The 22,187-nt window shown below is 52.6% G+C and overlaps 2 protein-coding genes across 12 annotated transcripts; both read left to right on the forward strand.

Annotated features, from left to right (window-relative positions):
• Window positions 1-410: 410 nt before the first annotated feature.
• Window positions 411-9,878, forward strand: LOC146765899 (uncharacterized). Of its 8 annotated transcripts, none has more exons than XR_014949248.1 (6): window positions 421-628; window positions 1,022-1,075; window positions 1,399-6,263; window positions 6,870-7,040; window positions 7,998-8,300; window positions 8,734-9,878. XR_014949248.1 is itself a non-coding variant. In XM_085556450.1 (6 exons), exons 1-3 carry the CDS (start codon window positions 709-711, stop codon window positions 1,421-1,423), a joined length of 240 nt encoding a protein of 79 aa, XP_085412576.1. In that variant the 5' UTR covers window positions 637-708; the 3' UTR covers window positions 1,424-6,263; window positions 6,870-7,040; window positions 7,998-8,300; window positions 8,734-9,878. The 8 variants fall into 8 exon arrangements, 5 of the variants coding, with proteins under 5 accessions (XP_085412575.1, XP_085412576.1, XP_085412577.1 ...); XM_085556450.1 differs by lacking the exon at window positions 421-628 and adding an exon at window positions 637-869; XM_085556451.1 differs by lacking the exon at window positions 421-628 and adding an exon at window positions 637-869 and having other exon boundaries at window positions 1,399-1,577.
• A 1,106-nt stretch (window positions 9,879-10,984) lies between these two features.
• LOC146765900 (uncharacterized) lies at window positions 10,985-13,872 on the forward strand. Of its 4 annotated transcripts, none has more exons than XR_014949251.1 (3): window positions 11,052-11,169; window positions 11,563-11,616; window positions 11,940-13,872. XR_014949251.1 is itself a non-coding variant. In XM_085556455.1 (3 exons), the coding sequence occupies exons 1-3, from the start codon at window positions 11,250-11,252 to the stop codon at window positions 11,962-11,964; spliced, it is 240 nt and encodes a 79-aa protein (XP_085412581.1). In that variant the 5' UTR covers window positions 11,178-11,249; the 3' UTR covers window positions 11,965-13,872. The 4 variants fall into 4 exon arrangements, 2 of the variants coding, with proteins under 2 accessions (XP_085412580.1, XP_085412581.1); XM_085556455.1 differs by lacking the exon at window positions 11,052-11,169 and adding an exon at window positions 11,178-11,410; XR_014949250.1 differs by lacking the exon at window positions 11,940-13,872 and having other exon boundaries at window positions 10,985-11,169; window positions 11,563-11,887.
• The last annotated feature ends 8,315 nt before the right edge of the window (window positions 13,873-22,187 follow it).

Below are 22,187 nucleotides of genomic sequence, written 5' to 3' on the forward strand. Positions count from 1 at the left end.
GTGCCTGTACGGCCGCCGTCCGTACGAGAACGCAGTTTAGACTTTTTGTCCCTGTACGAGCGCCGTCCGTACGAGAACGCATTTCAAGCTTTCTGTGCCTGTACGGCCGCCGTCCGTACGAGAACGCATTTCTGCCTTTCTGTGCCTGTACGGCCGCCGTCCGTACGAGAACGCAGTTTAGACTTTTTGTGCCTGTACAGCCGCCGTCCGTACGACAACGCATTTGAGACTTTTTGTCCCTGTACGGCCGCCGTCCGTACGAGAACGCATTTCAAGCTTTCTGTGCCTGTACGGCCGCCGTCCATACGAGAACGCAGTTTAGACTTTTTGTCCCTGTACGAGCGCCGTCCGTACGAGAACGCATTTCAAGCTTTCTGTGCCTGTACGGCCGCCGTCCGTACGAGAACGCATTTCAAGCTTTCTGTGCCTGTACGGCCGCCGTCCGTACGAGAACGCATTTCTAGGTTTTTGTGCCTGTACGGCCGCCGTCCGTACGAGAACGCAGTTTAGACTTTTTGTCCCTGTACGGCCGCCGTCCGTACGAGAACGCAGTTGATGCTTTTTATCTCTCGGAGGCCGCCGTCCGTATTGGAACGCATTCGTTCTTTTCGGGCCCTCTCCGGCCGCTGTCCGTACCGGAACGGTTTCTGCCTTTCTGTGTCGCGCCGGCCGCCGTCCCCCACGTGTCGCGAGCCCGGCGCCGCCGTGATGGCGGCGAGCGGTGTGACCGGGCCCGGGCTCGCCCTGGAGGCGCTGCTGGAGATGGGATTCGGGACCCGGCGCGCGCGAGGGCGGCGGCACCGCTGGGACACCGAAGGAGTGCCGGGGACAGCAGGGGAGGGCGGGCGGGAGCAGCCGGAGTGGACCCGGTAACGGCACCGGGACCGGGAATGGGATTATTGGGGGGGTGGGGGGGCGGGGGTAGACACGGAAAGGCCCCGGAGACTCCGGGACTCCCGGGACGCCTCAGGCCCCTCCCGCGACCCCTGCAAAAATAACCGGGAGCCCCCCGGTCCCGCAGGGCGAAGGCGCTGGCGCTGACCGGGAACCGGGGAGTGGAAGCGGCCATGGACTGGTGAGAGGGGGACCCCAAAAACACTCCCGGGACCCCCAAAGAAACCCAGCGGGATCCCCGAAAAACAGCCCCGGGACCACCAAAGAAACCCAACGGGATCCCCCAAAAACAGCCTCGGGAATCCAAAAATTCCCTTCAGGAGCCCCAAAAATCCCCCTGGGACCCCCAAAATTCCATTCGGAACCCCAAAACCCTCTCGTTGTTATAAATTGTGACACGGCAATTTGAAGTGTCTTAATCCAATAAAGCAATTTTATTGAAAATAGCAGAACATTTTGTGTTCTGTCCCAACCTTCCTTTTATCCCCCCCCTTCTCCTTGCAGGCGTGACTCTCCAGATGTAGTCTGAGTCTGGTCGTTGTGATAGCTTCTAAGTCTCTTCTTTTGAGATACAGCAAGCAGACCAGATACATGCACCCAGGACTCTAATCTCAACCTCCTTATCACCTTGTAAGCAAATAAGCATTTCAAAGACACACCAGTACATTCTTATGCAAACCAAGGTAATCGAGCATATCACAGTGAACAAATCATCTTCCACTTATCTCATCGTGATCCCCAAAAACCTCCTGAGACCCCCAAAATTCCCTTCAGGACCCTAAACCCCCCCCAGGACCCCAAAATTTTACTCGGGACCCCCAAAATTCTTCCCAAAACCCCCCACCTGAGATCCCCAAAATTCTCCCCAGGAATGCAAAACCCACCCCAGGATGCCCAAAATTCCCTTTGGGACTCCAAAAACCCCCCTGAGACCCCCAAAATTCCCATCAGGGTCCCCAAAATTCCTCCTGTAACCCCCAAAAACACCCTGAGACCTCCAGAATATCCCTTCAGGACCCCAAAACCCCCCAGGACCTTCAAAAATCTATTTGGGACCCGCAAAATTTCTCCCAAAAACACCCTGGGACCCGCAAAATTCCCATCAGGGTCCCCAAAATTCCTCCTGGGACGCCCAAAAGCCTTCTGAGACCCCCAGAATTCTCTTCAGGAACCCAAAAACCCCCCAGGACCCCCAAAATTCTACTCGGGCCCCCCAAAATTCCTACCAAAAACTCCCTGAGACCCCCAAAATTCTCCCCAGGACTCCAAAACCCCCCCTGGGACGCCCAAAATTCCCATTGGGACCCCAAAACACCCCCCAGGACCTGCAAATTTCCCTTTAGGACCCCTGAAATTCCTCCTGGGACACCCAAAAGCCCCCTGAGACCCCCAGAATTCTTTTTAGGAACCCAAAACCCCACCCAGGACCCCCAAAATTTTACTCAGGACCCCCAAAATTCCTCCCAAAAACCCCCTGAGACCCCCAAAATTCTCCCCAGTGCTCCAAAACTCCCCCTGGGACTCCCAAAATTCCCTTTGTGACCCCAAAAACCACCCTGAGACCCGCAAAATTCCCATCAGGGTCCCCAAAATTCCTCCTGGGACCCCCAAAAGCCCCCTGAAACCCCCAGAATTCTTTTTAGGAACCCAAAACTCCACCCAGGACCCCCAAAATTCTACTCGGGACCCCCAAAATTCCTCCCAAAAAACCCCTGAGACCCCCAAAATTCTCCCCAGGACTCCAAAACTTCCCCTGGGACTCCCAAAATTGCCTTTGGGACCCAAAAACCACCCTGAGACCCGCAAAATTCCCATCAGGGTCCCCAAAATTCCTCCTGGGACGCCCAAAAGCCTTCTGAGACCCCCAGAATTCTCTTCAGGAACCCAAAAACCCCCCAGGACCCCCAAAAATCTACTCGGGACCCCCAAAATTTCTACCAAAAACACCTTGAGACCCCCAAAATTCTCCCCAGGACTCCAAAACCCCCCCTGGGACGCCCAAAATTCCCATTGGGACCCCAAAACACCCCCCAGGACCTGCAAATTTCCCTTTAGGACCCCTGAAATTCCTCCTGGGACGCCCAAAAGCCCCCTGAAACCCCCAGAATTCTTTTTAGGAACCCAAAACCCCACCCAGGACCCCCAAAATTTTACTCAGGACCCCCAAAATTCCTCCCAAAAACCCCCTGAGACCCCCAAAATTCTCCCCAGTGCTCCAAAACTCCCCCTGGGACTCCCAAAATTGCCTTTGGGACCCAAAACCCCCCCTGGGACTCCCAAAATTCCCATCAGGGTCCCCGAAATTCCTCCAGGTACCCCCAAAAACCCCCTGAGACCCCTAAAATTCCCTTCCGGACCCCAACCCACCCCCTTGGAACTCCCAAAATTCCCATTGGGACCCCAAAACCCCCCCTGGTCCCCCAAAATTCCCTTCCGGACTCCAAAAACCCCCCCCGGGAGCCCCAAATTCCCATCGGGGTCCCCAAAATTCTTTCTGGGACCCCCCAAAACTTCCTGAGACCCCAAAATTCACTTCAGGACCCCAAACCTCCCCCCCAGGACCCCCAAAATTCTACTCGGGACCCTCAAAATTCCACCCAAAAACCCCCTAAGACCCTCAAAATTTTCCCCAGGACTTCAAAACTCCCCCTATGACTCCCAAAATTCCCTTCGGGACCTCAAAACTTCCCCCAGGACCCACAAAATTCTACTCGGGACCCCAAAATTCCTCCCAAAACTCCCCTGAGACCCTCAAAATTCTCCCCAGGACTCCAAAAACCCCCTGGGACACCCAAAATTCCCTTCAGGACCCCAAAACCCCCCCTGGGACCCCCAGATTTCTTTTCAGGACCCCTGTGGGAACTCATAATGTCTCTCAGATATTTTTAGTGGTTCCAGGCCTTGGTCAGAAGCATTTGGGACCCTGGCAGGCAGCTGGAAACAGCTGTGATTGTGAGTTTGAGCCATGGAATGAGTTACCAACTTTGGAGGTGGAACAAGCAGTCACAAAGGGTTAGATAGTATAGTAAAAGTAATTACAAAGTAGAGGGGAAATTTTTTTAGTATTGTACAAGGGGGTTTTAGCACATGTCCAGGGGGGTTTTCACTTTGTACATGGGGGTCAGGAGTTCTAAGATGGAGGAAAGTGGGCTGATCCTGTTCTTCCTCCTTCTTTTTCCTTACCTCCATGTTCTGGGTGATGTTGGCACTCACAGATTCATTTAGAGTAGAAAAACACTTGGCAACGTAGGTAGTAGGTACTGGAGAATAATTGTAAACATGTAATACGTAATATATCTTATAAAAGATAGCAGCAGCCCTGGGCGGGGGGAGAGACGAAGAAGACAGCAGATAGAGAGGATGTCAGGGTGTGTGTGCCTCTGCCCAGGCCGCTGATCAAACAGCCGCAGTCCAAGAACATAATCTGTTAGATAACTAGCGATAAACTGCCTTGAGACTGAACAGCTAAAGCCTGCGGAGTTTTTCTTTGGAAGCACGGGTTGGAGGAGGAATTTCACCACCATATGAGACCCCAGAGAAAGGCTGGGGTTCTCACAAACCCCAAATTCCTCCTGGGACCCCCCACAAACTCCCAGAAGTCCCCAAAATTCCCGTCAGAACCCCAAACCCTCCCCAGGACACACAAAATTCCACTCGGGACCCCCAAAATTCCTCCCAAAAAACCCCCAAGACCCCTAAAATTCTCCCCAGGACACCACAAGCCCCCCTGGGACACCCCAAATTCCCATCAGGGTCCCTGAAATTCCTCCTGGGAGACCCAAAACCCCACTGAGACCCCCAAAATTCTCTTCGGGACCCCAAACCCCCCACCGGGAGCCCCAAAATTCCCATCAGGGTCCCCGAAATTCTTTCTGGGACCCCCCAAAAACTTCGTGAGACCTCAAAATTCCCTTCAGGACCCAAAACCCACCCCCAGGACCCTCAAAATTCTGGTTGGGACCCACAAAATTCCTCCCAAAACCCCCCTGAGACCATCAAAATTCCCTTTGGGACCCCAAAACCCCTCCCGGAACGCCCAAACTTCCATTTGGGACCCCAAAAACCCGCCTGGGACCTCCAAAATTCCCATCAGGGTCCTCGAAATTCCTCCTGAAACCCCCCAAAACTCCTTGAGACCCCAAAATTCCCTTCAGGACCCCTAAATTCCTCCTGGGACCCCCCAAAACCCCCTGAGACCCCCAAAATCCACTTGAGGACCCCAAACCCCCCCCAGGACCCACAAAATTCTACTTGGGACCCCCAAAATTCCTCCCCAAGACCCCCTGAGACCCCCAAAATTCTCTCCAGGACATCACAAGGCCCCCTGGGACACCCAAAAACCTCTCCAGGACCGCAAAATCCCCCCTGGGACTTCCAAAATTCCCTTTGGGACCCCAAAACCCCCCCTGGGACCCCCAAATTTCCCTTCAGGACCCCAAAATTCCTACTGGAACCCCCCAAAAACTCCCAGAAATCCCCAAAATTCCCTTCAGAACCCCAAACCCTCCCCAGGACCCACAAAATTCCACTCGGGACCCCCAAAATTCCACCCAAAACCCCCCTGAGACCCTCAAAATTCTCCCCAGGACTCCAAAACTCCCCCTGGGTTGGCCAAAATTCCCTTTGGGACTCCAAAACCCCCGCTGGGACCCCCAAAATTCCTATCAGGGTCCCTGAAATTCCTCCTGGGACCCCCCAAAACCCCCTGGGACCCCCAAAATTCTACTTCAGGACCCAAACCCTCCCCAGGACCCACAAAATTCTCTTTGGGACCCCAAAATTCCTCCCAAAAACCTCTTGAGATACCCAAAATTCTCCCCAGGACTCCAAACCCCCCCCTGGGACGCCCAAAATTCCCTTCAGGGCCCCCAAAACCCCACTGGGACCCCCAAAATTCCCTTCGGGACCCCAAAACACCCCCTGAACCCCCAAAATTCTATTTGTCACCCCAAAACACCTTCTGGGACCTCCAAATTTCTCTTTAGGACCCCTGAAATTTCTCCTGGGACCCCAAAAACTCCCTGAGACCCCCCCAAAAACCTCTCCAGGACCTCAAAACACCCCCTGGGATCCCCAAAATTCCCATCAGGGTCCCCAAAATTCCTCCTGGGACCCCCCAAAAACTCTCTGAGACCCCCTAAATTCCCTTCATGACTCCCCAAACCCCCTCTTGGGACTCCCAAAATTCCTCCTGGGATGCTGCAAAGACCTTCCAGAGCCCCCCAGGACCCCCCCAATTTTGGGTCCTCCCCCAATTCGGGGTTCCCCCCGATTTTTGGGTCCCCAGGCTGGTGGCTCATGAAGACGACCCCGACTCGGACCCCAAACTCCCCCCGGATTCAGCCCTCCATGTGTCCTTGCTATCAGAGGTTGGAATTGCAGAGTTGCCACTTTACCCCCAGATGTAATTTTTGATGTGGTTGTGCCACTTGAACAGTATTTGAAATCTGTTTGTGCTCTTGCAGCAGCATTTCCGAACCACAATGGAAATTTAGCCCTTCTGCCTGGGGCTGCTCACAGAATCGTGGAATCCCAGAAGGGTTTGGATGGGAAGGCACCTTTATTTAAAGCTCGTCCCATTCCACCCCTGCCATGGGCAGGGACACCTTCCACCATGCCAGGGTGCTCCAAGCCCTGTCCAGCCTGGCCTTGGACACTTCCAGGGATCCGGGGGCAGCCACAGCTTCTGTGGGCAACCTGTGCTGGACAGCAGCTTTGAAAGGCAGAGTGAAGTACAGCTGGGATTTTTGTGCTGCCCCTAACTTTGTATTGCCTGGCAAATGTGCCTTTGGGGTTTTTTGGGGTTTTTTGTTTTTTGGTGGGTTTTTTTTTAGGTTTTTTTGGGTGGTTTTTTTTTTTTTCTTTTTTTTTGTGACTAAAAAGCTACCTTGTGTTCCTGGAATGTTGCATTCTACCTCTGTTGTTTTCCCAGTAAGTCTGGATCCTCTGCTTACATTTTTTCCTTCGCTTATTAGATGTCGTGGATGTGCTGGCTGTTCTGATGGAGGGCAGTGATGGCTTAGATGAAGGAATTGTGTTCTCTTTCAATGAAGATGTGATTATCCAAACATTTCCCTTCAGTGCTGTTGTCCCTGCTGCATGAGCAGCCAGGAATATGCTGTTGTTTCAGTCTGAAAACGGAACAGGTACAGGGGTTTTTTTTATGTTTTATGTGTCATTTCTAGCAGTGGAGTGAAAGCAGCATCACTTCTACCCTCTTGTAATAATTTTTTACCATTTATCATTTTTTACCTTGAGGCATTTTATTATCTTCCCTGCAAGCAGCAGGAGGTTCAGATTCACGGTGCTTTGTGCTCAGGAGGGGCATTGAAGCTCTGTAGGTGCTTCTGCCCTTTTTCCCTGACCCTGAAGAGAAGGGACACTGTCCCTGCATGGACAGTCTTGGTCTGGAAGTAGCTGGCCTCAGTAACAGCGTTTTAAGGGCAGAGCGTGGCGATCAGGAGAGGAAGGTGGTTCCCGTGCCTGTGGGCAGCTCTTCCTGAGAGCAGGGAGAGGGGTCTGCATTGTTAAGTAGGAAGTGGATGCATTTCCCAAGGAAAACTTCAGAAATTGAGCTCCAGGGGCAAACACTGTGAGGTTCTACCACCTCCTTGAGGACATCCTTAAAACCACCGGGGCATCAGCAGGGCTTGGAGCAGGACTGGCCAACCCCAGAGCACCTCACGAAGCCCTCTGTGTGTATGTGGCAGTCGAGTAGCACCTGGGGGGTGCTGAAAGTCCCAGTTCTGAGAGAAAATTCTGTTTAACTTGTACACGTTGGCTGGGTGTGTCCCCCCAGTACAGCTCGGTTCTTCTCTGAGGCGGTGCCTGGCAGGGTCTCTCCCTGTTAAGGGCCGGGCGTGTTTTTGGCACAACACAGTGAAGGTGGATTATTTGCTTCAGCAAGAGCTGATGATGTCTGGAGGGTTTTTCAGGTACCTCAGCGGCCAGGAGCACCTGTCTAGGTCACTAGGAACACTTTTTGATCTCGTTCAGTTCTTTTCTGCATGAGGCTGTGTGGGCTGCTGGCAAGGCCCAAAGTAAGGAAGGTTGCCCCAGTGTCTGTGCTCATGTCAATAGTTTAATTTATTTGGCTTTTCTAGGAGCAGACGTCGTGGAGGCCCTTGGTGCTGTTTTCACTGGCCTCCTGCACCCTCCGAGAGAACCCCTTGCTCCCTGCTTGACGTTCCATCTCTGTGACAAAGATCCTGAGTCCCTGAAAGCTGCTAATTATCCTCAGCTCTACCAGTTTAACCGATACTATAGGCTCTGGATGCCCAAGCAGTCCCAGGAACCTGTGGTATGGAATCCCTGAAGTCACTGAATTCTTGAGCCAGTATTCCTATGAAATCCTCGCAGTCGACAGAGGTTACATTTCCATCAGAAACAGCGTTTTTATTGAGGAGGTAATTCTGCATCTCTTGTTGATCCTGCTGGGGACACACGTTTGCTCCAGGGCTTTTCTCTGTTGACACAAGAGGTCTCTGTGGTGTTTGGGAGGCGATACCAGGGCTCAGGGCACATACAGAGACTCCTCACTGGGCACAGCAGAGCCTGGTGTGTGCTGTGGCCTCTGTTTACAGTGCCTGGAGTTCCCCCAGGTGGGTGGAGGATCACAGGCCCCTGGGCTGGGTTTTGTGAGTTTTTCTAAGCTCAGCAGTGTGAACACTCCAGATGCCCCTGGGGAGACTGCTGGGCAGCTCTGTTCTAGCAGGACTGCACGCCTGTGCTCCCAGAGCCTCAGTTCAGAGCTCATCTCAAAACAAAGGCAGCTGAAGAGATTTTTGTTTCATACTCATCACTGTTTTTCTCTTCTGCTTTTTGTTTCGCTTTAAACAGTTTGAAAACCACAAGGAGGTAAGTCAAGAGCCTCCTGTGGCACCGGATTCTGTATTTGCCACTTTGCTGAAGGGAGCCTGGGAGAGAAGAAGCAGTACCTTCCTGGAAGATGGTGTTCAGACAAAGTGGAGAGACTTGGCTTCCCGGCTCCCCCCACCTGAGCAGCTTTTGCTGGGAGTAAAGCACGTGCTGCTGTACCCGAAACCCACAGTGGAGAACTTCAGCAGATAATACTGTAGTTATGCTTTGTTTACTTTATGGCACAAATTACAAATGACTTGGCTGCTAAAACTTAGGTTCTAGTGCTGTAGCTCTTTTTCCTCGACTTGGCTCTGAGGGCACGCAGCACCGTACAAAACTGCACCTAATTTGTAAACAAACGTCAGTTGTTCTGATTATTGAAGCCGGGCTTTATTCAGTTGAATTTCGAGTGTGTGCTGCGCCCAGGTCCTTTGTACAAATAGGGTACGGAGGGTGGGGGAACCAGAACTGCACATTCTTTGTGATATGTATGGGATTTTGGGGAGGTTAAATAAAAAGGAGATGCAAAATGAGGGAATTGCTTTTAGATGTAACTATTCTTGTCCTAAAGGAGCAAGTGTGTGTGTGTTGAAAGAGCCGCAAGCCTTGTAGGGACTGCAGTTTGTGTGCCCTGTGCTGAGGTGCCCTGAGGAAATGTGTGAGCCGGAGGGAGCCGGGGCCGGGCGGAGGGAGCCGAGCTGTGGGAATGGGCGAATGGAGGCGGGTGCGGGCGGGAATAGCCGAGCGTGGCCGAAAGCGGCCGAAAGGGGCCGAGGAGGCGAGCGGAGCCGAGCTTTGCCGAGTCCAGCCGAACCGAGCCGAGCTCTGCCGAGCGCAGCAGCCCTGGCAGGGCGGGGCGCCGGGAGGGATCCCCTCCTGTCCCTCTCTCTACCGCTCCATCCTCCTGCCCGTGTTCAGTTACCTCTCTTTCCCCCGTTTCCGTGTCCCCCCCAAACCCGGCTCCTTCCTATCCTGTCCCTGCCCCGCTGCTCCGTCCATTACCCCTCTCTCCCTCCTCTGTGCCCCGTCCCTCTTGCCTCCCCTGCCGGCCTTTAAATCCGAATTATAAATCCGAATGTGAATATAAATATGAAAAATACAAAAATAAAATACATTGAAATGCAGTTTAAAAGAAAAGGTTTTTTCTTTTGGTTCTTGTTGGGTTAGAGGCAGGGTTTTTTTTGTTTGCGTTCTTTTCCGCGCGAGATGTTTCGGGGCATTTGCTACCGAGGACATTCCGCAGGGGACGGCGCCCGTTCTTTTTTGCCGCCGGCCCCGCCCGCGGCCCCGAGGCGAGCGGCGGCTCCCGGCGGTGGCGGGCGGCAGTGCTGCCGCCTTGTGGACAGAGAGCGGTACTGCAGCCCCCCAGCCAGCGCCCGGCAAAACCACCGAGACGGGGCGGGAGGAGCCAGAGCGGCCCAAAAACCACCGAGACGGGGCGGGAGGGGTGAGAGGCGGGAGCGAGCGGCGAGCGGGGCGGTGTCTGTGAGTGAGGGGAGGGCTGGAGGCGGCTCCGCGGCGCCGAGGATAGCGGCGGCGCGAGCGGCTTCCTGTCCCACGCCGGCCGCTGGCCGTACGACAACGCATTTGAGACTTTTTGTCCCTGCACGGCCACCGTTCGTACAAGAACGCAGTTTAGACTTTTTGTCCCTGTACGGCCGCCGTCCGTACGAGAACGCATTTCAAGCTTTCTGTCCATGTACGGCCGCCGTCCGTACGAGAACGCATTTCAAGCTTTCTGTGCCTGTACGGCCGCCGTCCGTACGAGAACGCATTTCTAGGTTTTTGTGCCTGTACGGCCGCCGTCCGTACGAGAACGCAGTTTAGACTTTTTGTCCCTGTACGAGCGCCGTCCGTACGAGAACGCATTTCAAGCTTTCTGTGCCTGTACGGCCGCCGTCCGTACGAGAACGCATTTCTGCCTTTCTGTGCCTGTACGGCCGCCGTCCGTACGAGAACGCAGTTTAGACTTTTTGTGCCTGTACAGCCGCCGTCCGTACGAGAACGCAGTTTAGACTTTTTGTCCCTGTACGGCCGCCGTCCGTACGAGAACGCATTTCAAGCTTTCTGTGCCTGTACGGCCGCCGTCCGTACGAGAACGCAGTTTAGACTTTTTGTCCCTGTACGAGCGCCGTCCGTACGAGAACGCATTTCAAGCTTTCTGTGCCTGTACGGCCGCCGTCCGTACGAGAACGCATTTCAAGCTTTCTGTGCCTGTACGGCCGCCGTCCGTACGAGAACGCATTTCTAGGTTTTTGTGCCTGTCCGGCCGCCGTCCGTACGAGAACGCAGTTTAGACTTTTTGTCCCTGTACGGCCGCCGTCCGTACGAGAACGCAGTTGATGCTTTTTATCTCTCGGAGGCCGCCGTCCGTATTGGAACGCATTCGTTCTTTTCGGGCCCTCTCCGGCCGCTGTCCGTACCGGAACGGTTTCTGCCTTTCTGTGTCGCGCCGGCCGCCGTCCCCCACGTGTCGCGAGCCCGGCGCCGCCGTGATGGCGGCGAGCGGTGTGACCGGGCCCGGGCTCGCCCTGGAGGCGCTGCTGGAGATGGGATTCGGGACCCGGCGCGCGCGAGGGCGGCGGCACCGCTGGGACACCGAAGGAGTGCCGGGGACAGCAGGGGAGGGCGGGCGGGAGCAGCCGGAGTGGACCCGGTAACGGCACCGGGACCGGGAATGGGATTATTGGGGGGGTGGGGGGGCGGGGGTAGACACGGAAAGGCCCCGGAGACTCCGGGACTCCCGGGACGCCTCAGGCCCCTCCCGCGACCCCTGCAAAAATAACCGGGAGCCCCCCGGTCCCGCAGGGCGAAGGCGCTGGCGCTGACCGGGAACCGGGGAGTGGAAGCGGCCATGGACTGGTGAGAGGGGGACCCCAAAAACACTCCCGGGACCCCCAAAGAAACCCAGCGGGATCCCCGAAAAACAGCCCCGGGACCACCAAAGAAACCCAACGGGATCCCCCAAAAACAGCCTCGGGAATCCAAAAATTCCCTTCAGGAGCCCCAAAAATCCCCCTGGGACCCCCAAAATTCCATTCGGAACCCCAAAACCCTCTCGTTGTTATAAATTGTGACACGGCAATTTGAAGTGTCTTAATCCAATAAAGCAATTTTATTGAAAATAGCAGAACATTTTGTGTTCTGTCCCAACCTTCCTTTTATCCCCCCCCTTCTCCTTGCAGGCGTGACTCTCCAGATGTAGTCTGAGTCTGGTCGTTGTGATAGCTTCTAAGTCTCTTCTTTTGAGATACAGCAAGCAGACCAGATACATGCACCCAGGACTCTAATCTCAACCTCCTTATCACCTTGTAAGCAAATAAGCATTTCAAAGACACACCAGTACATTCTTATGCAAACCAAGGTAATCGAGCATATCACAGTGAACAAATCATCTTCCACTTATCTCATCGTGATCCCCAAAAACCTCCTGAGACCCCCAAAATTCCCTTCAGGACCCTAAACCCCCCCCAGGACCCCAAAATTTTACTCGGGACCCCCAAAATTCTTCCCAAAACCCCCCACCTGAGATCCCCAAAATTCTCCCCAGGAATGCAAAACCCACCCCAGGATGCCCAAAATTCCCTTTGGGACTCCAAAAACCCCCCTGAGACCCCCAAAATTCCCATCAGGGTCCCCAAAATTCCTCCTGTAACCCCCAAAAACACCCTGAGACCTCCAGAATATCCCTTCAGGACCCCAAAACCCCCCAGGACCTTCAAAAATCTATTTGGGACCCGCAAAATTTCTCCCAAAAACACCCTGGGACCCGCAAAATTCCCATCAGGGTCCCCAAAATTCCTCCTGGGATGCCCAAAAGCCTTCTGAGACCCCCAGAATTCTCTTCAGGAACCCAAAAACCCCCCAGGACCCCCAAAATTCTACTCGGGCCCCCCAAAATTCCTACCAAAAACTCCCTGAGACCCCCAAAATTCTCCCCAGGACTCCAAAACCCCCCCTGGGACGCCCAAAATTCCCATTGGGACCCCAAAACACCCCCCAGGACCTGCAAATTTCCCTTTAGGACCCCTGAAATTCCTCCTGGGACACCCAAAAACTTTCTGAGACCCCCAGAATTCTTTTTAGGAACCCAAAACCCCACCCAGGACCCCCAAAATTTTACTCAGGACCCCCAAAATTCCTCCCAAAAACCCCCTGAGACCCCCAAAATTCTCCCCAGTGCTCCAAAACTCCCCCTGGGACTCCCAAAATTCCCTTTGGGACCCCAAAAACCACCCTGAGACCCGCAAAATTCCCATCAGGGTCCCCAAAATTCCTCCTGGGACCCCCAAAAGGCCTCCTGAGACCCCCAGAATTGTTTCAGGACCCCAAAACCCCCCCAGGACCTTCAAAATTCTATTCGGGACCCCCAAAATTCCTCCCAAAAACCACCCGAGATCCCCAGAATTCTCCCCAATGCTCCAAAACTCCCCCTGGGACGCCCAAAATTCCCTTTGGGACCCCAAAAACCACCCTGAGACCCGCAAAATTCCCATCAGGGTCCCCAAAATTCCTCCTGGGACCCCCAAAAGCCTTCTCAGACCCCCAGAATTCTCTTCAGGAACCCAAAACCCCCACCAGGGCCCCCAAAATTCTACTCGGGCCCCCCAAAATTCCTCCCAAAAACCCCCTGAGACCCCCAAAATTCTGCCCAGGACTCCAAAACCCCCCCTGGGATGCCCAAAATTACCTTCAGGACCCCAAAACATCACCCAGGACCTCCAAATATCCCTTTAGTACCCCTATAATTCCTCCTGGGACCCCAAAAACTCTCTGAGACCCCCAAAGTTCTCCCCAGGACTCCAAAATCCCTCCCTGGGATGCCCAAAATTCCCTTTGGGACCCCAAAACACCCACCAGGACCTGCAAATTTCCCTTTAGGACCCCTGAAATTCCTCCTGGGACACCAAAAACTCCCTGAGAGCCCCCAAAAACCTCTCCAGGACCTTAAAACCCCCCCTGGGACCCCCAAAATTCCCATCAGGGTCCCCGAAATTCCTCCTGGGACCCGCAAAAACTCCCTGAGACCCCAGATTGCTCTTCACGACTCCCCAAAAATATCTGACACCCCAAAATTCCTCCTGGGATGCCCCAAAGGCCTTCCACAATCCCCCAGGACCCCCCCCCCCCCCCCCACTTTAGGGTTAGGGTTAGGGTTAGGGTTAGGGTTAGGGTTAGGGTTAGGGTTAGGGTTAGGGTTAGGGTTAGGGTTAGGGGTTAGGGTTAGGGTTAGGGTTAGGGTTAGGGTTAGGGTTAGGGTTAGGGTTAGGGTTAGGGTTAGGGTTAGGGTTAGGGTTAGGGTTAGGGTTAGGGTTAGGGTTAGGGTTAGGGTTAGGGTTAGGGTTAGGGTTAGGGTTAGGGTTAGGGTTAGGGTTAGGGTTAGGGTTAGGGTTAGGGTTAGGGTTAGGGTTAGGGTTAGGGTTAGGGTTAGGGTTAGGGTTAGGGTTAGGGTTAGGGTTAGGGTTAGGGTTAGGGTTAGGGTTAGGGTTAGGGTTAGGGTTAGGGTTAGGGTTAGGGTTAGGGTTAGGGTTAGGGTTAGGGTTAGGGTTAGGGTTAGGGTTAGGGTTAGGGTTAGGGTTAGGGTTAGGGTTAGGGTTAGGGTTAGGGTTAGGGTTAGGGTTAGGGTTAGGGTTAGGGTTAGGGTTAGGGTTAGGTTAGGGTTAGGGTTAGGGTTAGGGTTAGGGTTAGGGTTAGGGTTAGGGTTAGGGTTAGGGTTAGGGTTAGGGTTAGGGTTAGGGTTAGGGTTAGGGTTAGGGTTAGGGTTAGGGTTAGGGTTAGGGTTAGGGTTAGGGTTAGGGTTAGGGTTAGGGTTAGGGTTAGGGTTAGGGTTAGGGTTAGGGTTAGGGTTAGGGTTAGGGTTAGGGTTAGGGTTAGGGTTAGGGTTAGGGTTAGGGTTAGGGTTAGGGTTAGGGTTAGGGTTAGGGTTAGGGTTAGGGTTAGGGTTAGGGTTAGGGTTAGGGTTAGGGTTAGGGTTAGGGTTAGGGTTAGGGTTAGGGTTAGGGTTAGGGTTAGGGTTAGGGTTAGGGTTAGGGTTAGGGTTAGGGTTAGGGTTAGGGTTAGGGTTAGGGTTAGGGTTAGGGTTAGGGTTAGGGTTAGGGTTAGGGTTAGGGTTAGGGTTAGGGTTAGGGTTAGGGTTAGGGTTAGGGTTAGGGTTAGGGTTAGGGTTAGGGTTAGGGTTAGGGTTAGGGTTAGGGTTAGGGTTAGGGTTAGGGTTAGGGTTAGGGTTAGGGTTAGGGTTAGGGTTAGGGTTAGGGTTAGGGTTAGGGTTAGGGTTAGGGTTAGGGTTAGGGTTAGGGTTAGGGTTAGGGTTAGGGTTAGGGTTAGGGTTAGGGTTAGGGTTAGGGTTAGGGTTAGGGTTAGGGTTAGGGTTAGGGTTAGGGTTAGGGTTAGGGTTAGGGTTAGGGTTAGGGTTAGGGTTAGGGTTAGGGTTAGGGTTAGGGTTAGGGTTAGGGTTAGGGTTAGGGTTAGGGTTAGGGTTAGGGTTAGGGTTAGGGTTAGGGTTAGGGTTAGGGTTAGGGTTAGGGTTAGGGTTAGGGTTAGGGTTAGGGTTAGGGTTAGGGTTAGGGTTAGGGTTAGGGTTAGGGTTAGGGTTAGGGTTAGGGTTAGGGTTAGGGTTAGGGTTAGGGTTAGGGTTAGGGTTAGGGTTAGGGTTAGGGTTAGGGTTAGGGTTAGGGTTAGGGTTAGGGTTAGGGTTAGGGTTAGGGTTAGGGTTAGGGTTAGGGTTAGGGTTAGGGTTAGGGTTAGGGTTAGGGTTAGGGTTAGGGTTAGGGTTAGGGTTAGGGTTAGGGTTAGGGTTAGGGTTAGGGTTAGGGTTAGGGTTAGGGTTAGGGTTAGGGTTAGGGTTAGGGTTAGGGTTAGGGTTAGGGTTAGGGTTAGGGTTAGGGTTAGGGTTAGGGTTAGGGTTAGGGTTAGGGTTAGGGTTAGGGTTAGGGTTAGGGTTAGGGTTAGGGTTAGGGTTAGGGTTAGGGTTAGGGTTAGGGTTAGGGTTAGGGTTAGGGTTAGGGTTAGGGTTAGGGTTAGGGTTAGGGTTAGGGTTAGGGTTAGGGTTAGGGTTAGGGTTAGGGTTAGGGTTAGGGTTAGGGTTAGGGTTAGGGTTAGGGTTAGGGTTAGGGTTAGGGTTAGGGTTAGGGTTAGGGTTAGGGTTAGGGTTAGGGTTAGGGTTAGGGTTAGGGTTAGGGTTAGGGTTAGGGTTAGGGTTAGGGTTAGGGTTAGGGTTAGGGTTAGGGTTAGGGTTAGGGTTAGGGTTAGGGTTAGGGTTAGGGTTAGGGTTAGGGTTAGGGTTAGGGTTAGGGTTAGGGTTAGGGTTAGGGTTAGGGTTAGGGTTAGGGTTAGGGTTAGGGTTAGGGTTAGGGTTAGGGTTAGGGTTAGGGTTAGGGTTAGGGTTAGGGTTAGGGTTAGGGTTAGGGTTAGGGTTAGGGTTAGGGTTAGGGTTAGGGTTAGGGTTAGGGTTAGGGTTAGGGTTAGGGTTAGGGTAGGGTTAGGGTTAGGGTTAGGGTTAGGGTTAGGGTTAGGGTTAGGGTTAGGGTTAGGGTTAGGGTTAGGGTTAGGGTTAGGGTTAGGGTTAGGGTTAGGGTTAGGGTTAGGGTTAGGGTTAGGGTTAGGGTTAGGGTTAGGGTTAGGGTTAGGGTTAGGGTTAGGGTTAGGGTTAGGGTTAGGGTTAGGGTTAGGGTTAGGGTTAGGGTTAGGGTTAGGGTTAGGGTTAGGGTTAGGGTTAGGGTTAGGGTTAGGGTTAGGGTTAGGGTTAGGGTTAGGGTTAGGGTTAGGGTTAGGGTTAGGGTTAGGGTTAGGGTTAGGGTTAGGGTTAGGGTTAGGGTTAGGGTTAGGGTTAGGGTTAGGGTTAGGGTTAGGGTTAGGGTTAGGGTTAGGGTTAGGGTTAGGGTTAGGGTTAGGGTTAGGGTTAGGGTTAGGGTTAGGGTTAGGGTTAGGGTTAGGGTTAGGGTTAGGGTTAGGGTTAGGGTTAGGGTTAGGGTTAGGGTTAGGGTTAGGGTTAGGGTTAGGGTTAGGGTTAGGGTTAGGGTTAGGGTTAGGGTTAGGGTTAGGGTTAGGGTTAGGGTTAGGGTTAGGGTTAGGGTTAGGGTTAGGGTTAGGGTTAGGGTTAGGGTTAGGGTTAGGGTTAGGGTTAGGGTTAGGGTTAGGGTTAGGGTTAGGGTTAGGGTTAGGGTTAGGGTTAGGGTTAGGGTTAGGGTTAGGGTTAGGGTTAGGGTTAGGGTTAGGGTTAGGGTTAGGGTTAGGGTTAGGGTTAGGGTTAGGGTTAGGGTTAGGGTTAGGGTTAGGGTTAGGGTTAGGGTTAGGGTTAGGGTTAGGGTTAGGGTTAGGGTTAGGGTTAGGGTTAGGGTTAGGGTTAGGGTTAGGGTTAGGGTTAGGGTTAGGGTTAGGGTTAGGGTTAGGGTTAGGGTTAGGGTTAGGGTTAGGGTTAGGGTTAGGGTTAGGGTTAGGGTTAGGGTTAGGGTTAGGGTTAGGGTTAGGGTTAGGGTTAGGGTTAGGGTTAGGGTTAGGGTTAGGGTTAGGGTTAGGGTTAGGGTTAGGGTTAGGGTTAGGGTTAGGGTTAGGGTTAGGGTTAGGGTTAGGGTTAGGGTTAGGGTTAGGGTTAGGGTTAGGGTTAGGGTTAGGGTTAGGGTTAGGGTTAGGGTTAGGGTTAGGGTTAGGGTTAGGGTTAGGGTTAGGGTTAGGGTTAGGGTTAGGGTTAGGGTTAGGGTTAGGGTTAGGGTTAGGGTTAGGGTTAGGGTTAGGGTTAGGGTTAGGGTTAGGGTTAGGGTTAGGGTTAGGGTTAGGGTTAGGGTTAGGGTTAGGGTTAGGGTTAGGGTTAGGGTTAGGGTTAGGGTTAGGGTTAGGGTTAGGGTTAGGGTTAGGGTTAGGGTTAGGGTTAGGGTTAGGGTTAGGGTTAGGGTTAGGGTTAGGGTTAGGGTTAGGGTTAGGGTTAGGGTTAGGGTTAGGGTTAGGGTTAGGGTTAGGGTTAGGGTTAGGGTTAGGGTTAGGGTTAGGGTTAGGGTTAGGGTTAGGGTTAGGGTTAGGGTTAGGGTTAGGGTTAGGGTTAGGGTTAGGGTTAGGGTTAGGGTTAGGGTTAGGGTTAGGGTTAGGGTTAGGGTTAGGGTTAGGGTTAGGGTTAGGGTTAGGGTTAGGGTTAGGGTTAGGGTTAGGGTTAGGGTTAGGGTTAGGGTTAGGGTTAGGGTTAGGGTTAGGGTTAGGGTTAGGGTTAGGGTTAGGGTTAGGGTTAGGGTTAGGGTTAGGGTTAGGGTTAGGGTTAGGGTTAGGGTTAGGGTTAGGGTTAGGGTTAGGGTTAGGGTTAGGGTTAGGGTTAGGGTTAGGGTTAGGGTTAGGGTTAGGGTTAGGGTTAGGGTTAGGGTTAGGGTTAGGGTTAGGGTTAGGGTTAGGGTTAGGGTTAGGGTTAGGGTTAGGGTTAGGGTTAGGGTTAGGGTTAGGGTTAGGGTTAGGGTTAGGGTTAGGGTTAGGGTTAGGGTTAGGGTTAGGGTTAGGGTTAGGGTTAGGGTTAGGGTTAGGGTTAGGGTTAGGGTTAGGGTTAGGGTTAGGGTTAGGGTTAGGGTTAGGGTTAGGGTTAGGGTTAGGGTTAGGGTTAGGGTTAGGGTTAGGGTTAGGGTTAGGGTTAGGGTTAGGGTTAGGGTTAGGGTTAGGGTTAGGGTTAGGGTTAGGGTTAGGGTTAGGGTTAGGGTTAGGGTTAGGGTTAGGGTTAGGGTTAGGGTTAGGGTTAGGGTTAGGGTTAGGGTTAGGGTTAGGGTTAGGGTTAGGGTTAGGGTTAGGGTTAGGGTTAGGGTTAGGGTTAGGGTTAGGGTTAGGGTTAGGGTTAGGGTTAGGGTTAGGGTTAGGGTTAGGGTTAGGGTTAGGGTTAGGGTTAGGGTTAGGGTTAGGGTTAGGGTTAGGGTTAGGGTTAGGGTTAGGGTTAGGGTTAGGGTTAGGGTTAGGGTTAGGGTTAGGGTTAGGGTTAGGGTTAGGGTTAGGGTTAGGGTTAGGGTTAGGGTTAGGGTTAGGGTTAGGGTTAGGGTTAGGGTTAGGGTTAGGGTTAGGGTTAGGGTTAGGGTTAGGGTTAGGGTTAGGGTTAGGGTTAGGGTTAGGGTTAGGGTTAGGGTTAGGGTTAGGGTTAGGGTTAGGGTTAGGGTTAGGGTTAGGGTTAGGGTTAGGGTTAGGGTTAGGGTTAGGGTTAGGGTTAGGGTTAGGGTTAGGGTTAGGGTTAGGGTTAGGGTTAGGGTTAGGGTTAGGGTTAGGGTTAGGGTTAGGGTTAGGGTTAGGGTTAGGGTTAGGGTTAGGGTTAGGGTTAGGGTTAGGGTTAGGGTTAGGGTTAGGGTTAGGGTTAGGGTTAGGGTTAGGGTTAGGGTTAGGGTTAGGGTTAGGGTTAGGGTTAGGGTTAGGGTTAGGGTTAGGGTTAGGGTTAGGGTTAGGGTTAGGGTTAGGGTTAGGGTTAGGGTTAGGGTTAGGGTTAGGGTTAGGGTTAGGGTTAGGGTTAGGGTTAGGGTTAGGGTTAGGGTTAGGGTTAGGGTTAGGGTTAGGGTTAGGGTTAGGGTTAGGGTTAGGGTTAGGGTTAGGGTTAGGGTTAGGGTTAGGGTTAGGGTTAGGGTTAGGGTTAGGGTTAGGGTTAGGGTTAGGGTTAGGGTTAGGGTTAGGGTTAGGGTTAGGGTTAGGGTTAGGGTTAGGGTTAGGGTTAGGGTTAGGGTTAGGGTTAGGGTTAGGGTTAGGGTTAGGGTTAGGGTTAGGGTTAGGGTTAGGGTTAGGGTTAGGGTTAGGGTTAGGGTTAGGGTTAGGGTTAGGGTTAGGGTTAGGGTTAGGGTTAGGGTTAGGGTTAGGGTTAGGGTTAGGGTTAGGGTTAGGGTTAGGGTTAGGGTTAGGGTTAGGGTTAGGGTTAGGGTTAGGGTTAGGGTTAGGGTTAGGGTTAGGGTTAGGGTTAGGGTTAGGGTTAGGGTTAGGGTTAGGGTTAGGGTTAGGGTTAGGGTTAGGGTTAGGGTTAGGGTTAGGGTTAGGGTTAGGGTTAGGGTTAGGGTTAGGGTTAGGGTTAGGGTTAGGGTTAGGGTTAGGGTTAGGGTTAGGGTTAGGGTTAGGGTTAGGGTTAGGGTTAGGGTTAGGGTTAGGGTTAGGGTTAGGGTTAGGGTTAGGGTTAGGGTTAGGGTTAGGGTTAGGGTTAGGGTTAGGGTTAGGGTTAGGGTTAGGGTTAGGGTTAGGGTTAGGGTTAGGGTTAGGGTTAGGGTTAGGGTTAGGGTTAGGGTTAGGGTTAGGGTTAGGGTTAGGGTTAGGGTTAGGGTTAGGGTTAGGGTTAGGGTTAGGGTTAGGGTTAGGGTTAGGGTTAGGGTTAGGGTTAGGGTTAGGGTTAGGGTTAGGGTTAGGGTTAGGGTTAGGGTTAGGGTTAGGGTTAGGGTTAGGGTTAGGGTTAGGGTTAGGGTTAGGGTTAGGGTTAGGGTTAGGGTTAGGGTTAGGGTTAGGGTTAGGGTTAGGGTTAGGGTTAGGGTTAGGGTTAGGGTTAGGGTTAGGGTTAGGGTTAGGGTTAGGGTTAGGGTTAGGGTTAGGGTTAGGGTTAGGGTTAGGGTTAGGGTTAGGGTTAGGGTTAGGGTTAGGGTTAGGGTTAGGGTTAGGGTTAGGGTTAGGGTTAGGGTTAGGGTTAGGGTTAGGGTTAGGGTTAGGGTTAGGGTTAGGGTTAGGGTTAGGGTTAGGGTTAGGGTTAGGGTTAGGGTTAGGGTTAGGGTTAGGGTTAGGGTTAGGGTTAGGGTTAGGGTTAGGGTTAGGGTTAGGGTTAGGGTTAGGGTTAGGGTTAGGGTTAGGGTTAGGGTTAGGGTTAGGGTTAGGGTTAGGGTTAGGGTTAGGGTTAGGGTTAGGGTTAGGGTTAGGGTTAGGGTTAGGGTTAGGGTTAGGGTTAGGGTTAGGGTTAGGGTTAGGGTTAGGGTTAGGGTTAGGGTTAGGGTTAGGGTTAGGGTTAGGGTTAGGGTTAGGGTTAGGGTTAGGGTTAGGGTTAGGGTTAGGGTTAGGGTTAGGGTTAGGGTTAGGGTTAGGGTTAGGGTTAGGGTTAGGGTTAGGGTTAGGGTTAGGGTTAGGGTTAGGGTTAGGGTTAGGGTTAGGGTTAGGGTTAGGGTTAGGGTTAGGGTTAGGGTTAGGGTTAGGGTTAGGGTTAGGGTTAGGGTTAGGGTTAGGGTTAGGGTTAGGGTTAGGGTTAGGGTTAGGGTTAGGGTTAGGGTTAGGGTTAGGGTTAGGGTTAGGGTTAGGGTTAGGGTTAGGGTTAGGGTTAGGGTTAGGGTTAGGGTTAGGGTTAGGGTTAGGGTTAGGGTTAGGGTTAGGGTTAGGGTTAGGGTTAGGGTTAGGGTTAGGGTTAGGGTTAGGGTTAGGGTTAGGGTTAGGGTTAGGGTTAGGGTTAGGGTTAGGGTTAGGGTTAGGGTTAGGGTTAGGGTTAGGGTTAGGGTTAGGGTTAGGGTTAGGGTTAGGGTTAGGGTTAGGGTTAGGGTTAGGGTTAGGGTTAGGGTTAGGGTTAGGGTTAGGGTTAGGGTTAGGGTTAGGGTTAGGGTTAGGGTTAGGGTTAGGGTTAGGGTTAGGGTTAGGGTTAGGGTTAGGGTTAGGGTTAGGGTTAGGGTTAGGGTTAGGGTTAGGGTTAGGGTTAGGGTTAGGGTTAGGGTTAGGGTTAGGGTTAGGGTTAGGGTTAGGGTTAGGGTTAGGGTTAGGGTTAGGGTTAGGGTTAGGGTTAGGGTTAGGGTTAGGGTTAGGGTTAGGGTTAGGGTTAGGGTTAGGGTTAGGGTTAGGGTTAGGGTTAGGGTTAGGGTTAGGGTTAGGGTTAGGGTTAGGGTTAGGGTTAGGGTTAGGGTTAGGGTTAGGGTTAGGGTTAGGGTTAGGGTTAGGGTTAGGGTTAGGGTTAGGGTTAGGGTTAGGGTTAGGGTTAGGGTTAGGGTTAGGGTTAGGGTTAGGGTTAGGGTTAGGGTTAGGGTTAGGGTTAGGGTTAGGGTTAGGGTTAGGGTTAGGGTTAGGGTTAGGGTTAGGGTTAGGGTTAGGGTTAGGGTTAGGGTTAGGGTTAGGGTTAGGGTTAGGGTTAGGGTTAGGGTTAGGGTTAGGGTTAGGGTTAGGGTTAGGGTTAGGGTTAGGGTTAGGGTTAGGGTTAGGGTTAGGGTTAGGGTTAGGGTTAGGGTTAGGGTTAGGGTTAGGGTTAGGGTTAGGGTTAGGGTTAGGGTTAGGGTTAGGGTTAGGGTTAGGGTTAGGGTTAGGGTTAGGGTTAGGGTTAGGGTTAGGGTTAGGGTTAGGGTTAGGGTTAGGGTTAGGGTTAGGGTTAGGGTTAGGGTTAGGGTTAGGGTTAGGGTTAGGGTTAGGGTTAGGGTTAGGGTTAGGGTTAGGGTTAGGGTTAGGGTTAGGGTTAGGGTTAGGGTTAGGGTTAGGGTTAGGGTTAGGGTTAGGGTTAGGGTTAGGGTTAGGGTTAGGGTTAGGGTTAGGGTTAGGGTTAGGGTTAGGGTTAGGGTTAG

The sequence above is a fragment of the Lonchura striata genome, chromosome 17 (genome assembly GCF_050655825.1).
Source record: "Lonchura striata isolate lonStrDom1 chromosome 17, ASM5065582v1, whole genome shotgun sequence".
Lineage (NCBI taxonomy): Eukaryota > Metazoa > Chordata > Aves > Passeriformes > Estrildidae > Lonchura > Lonchura striata.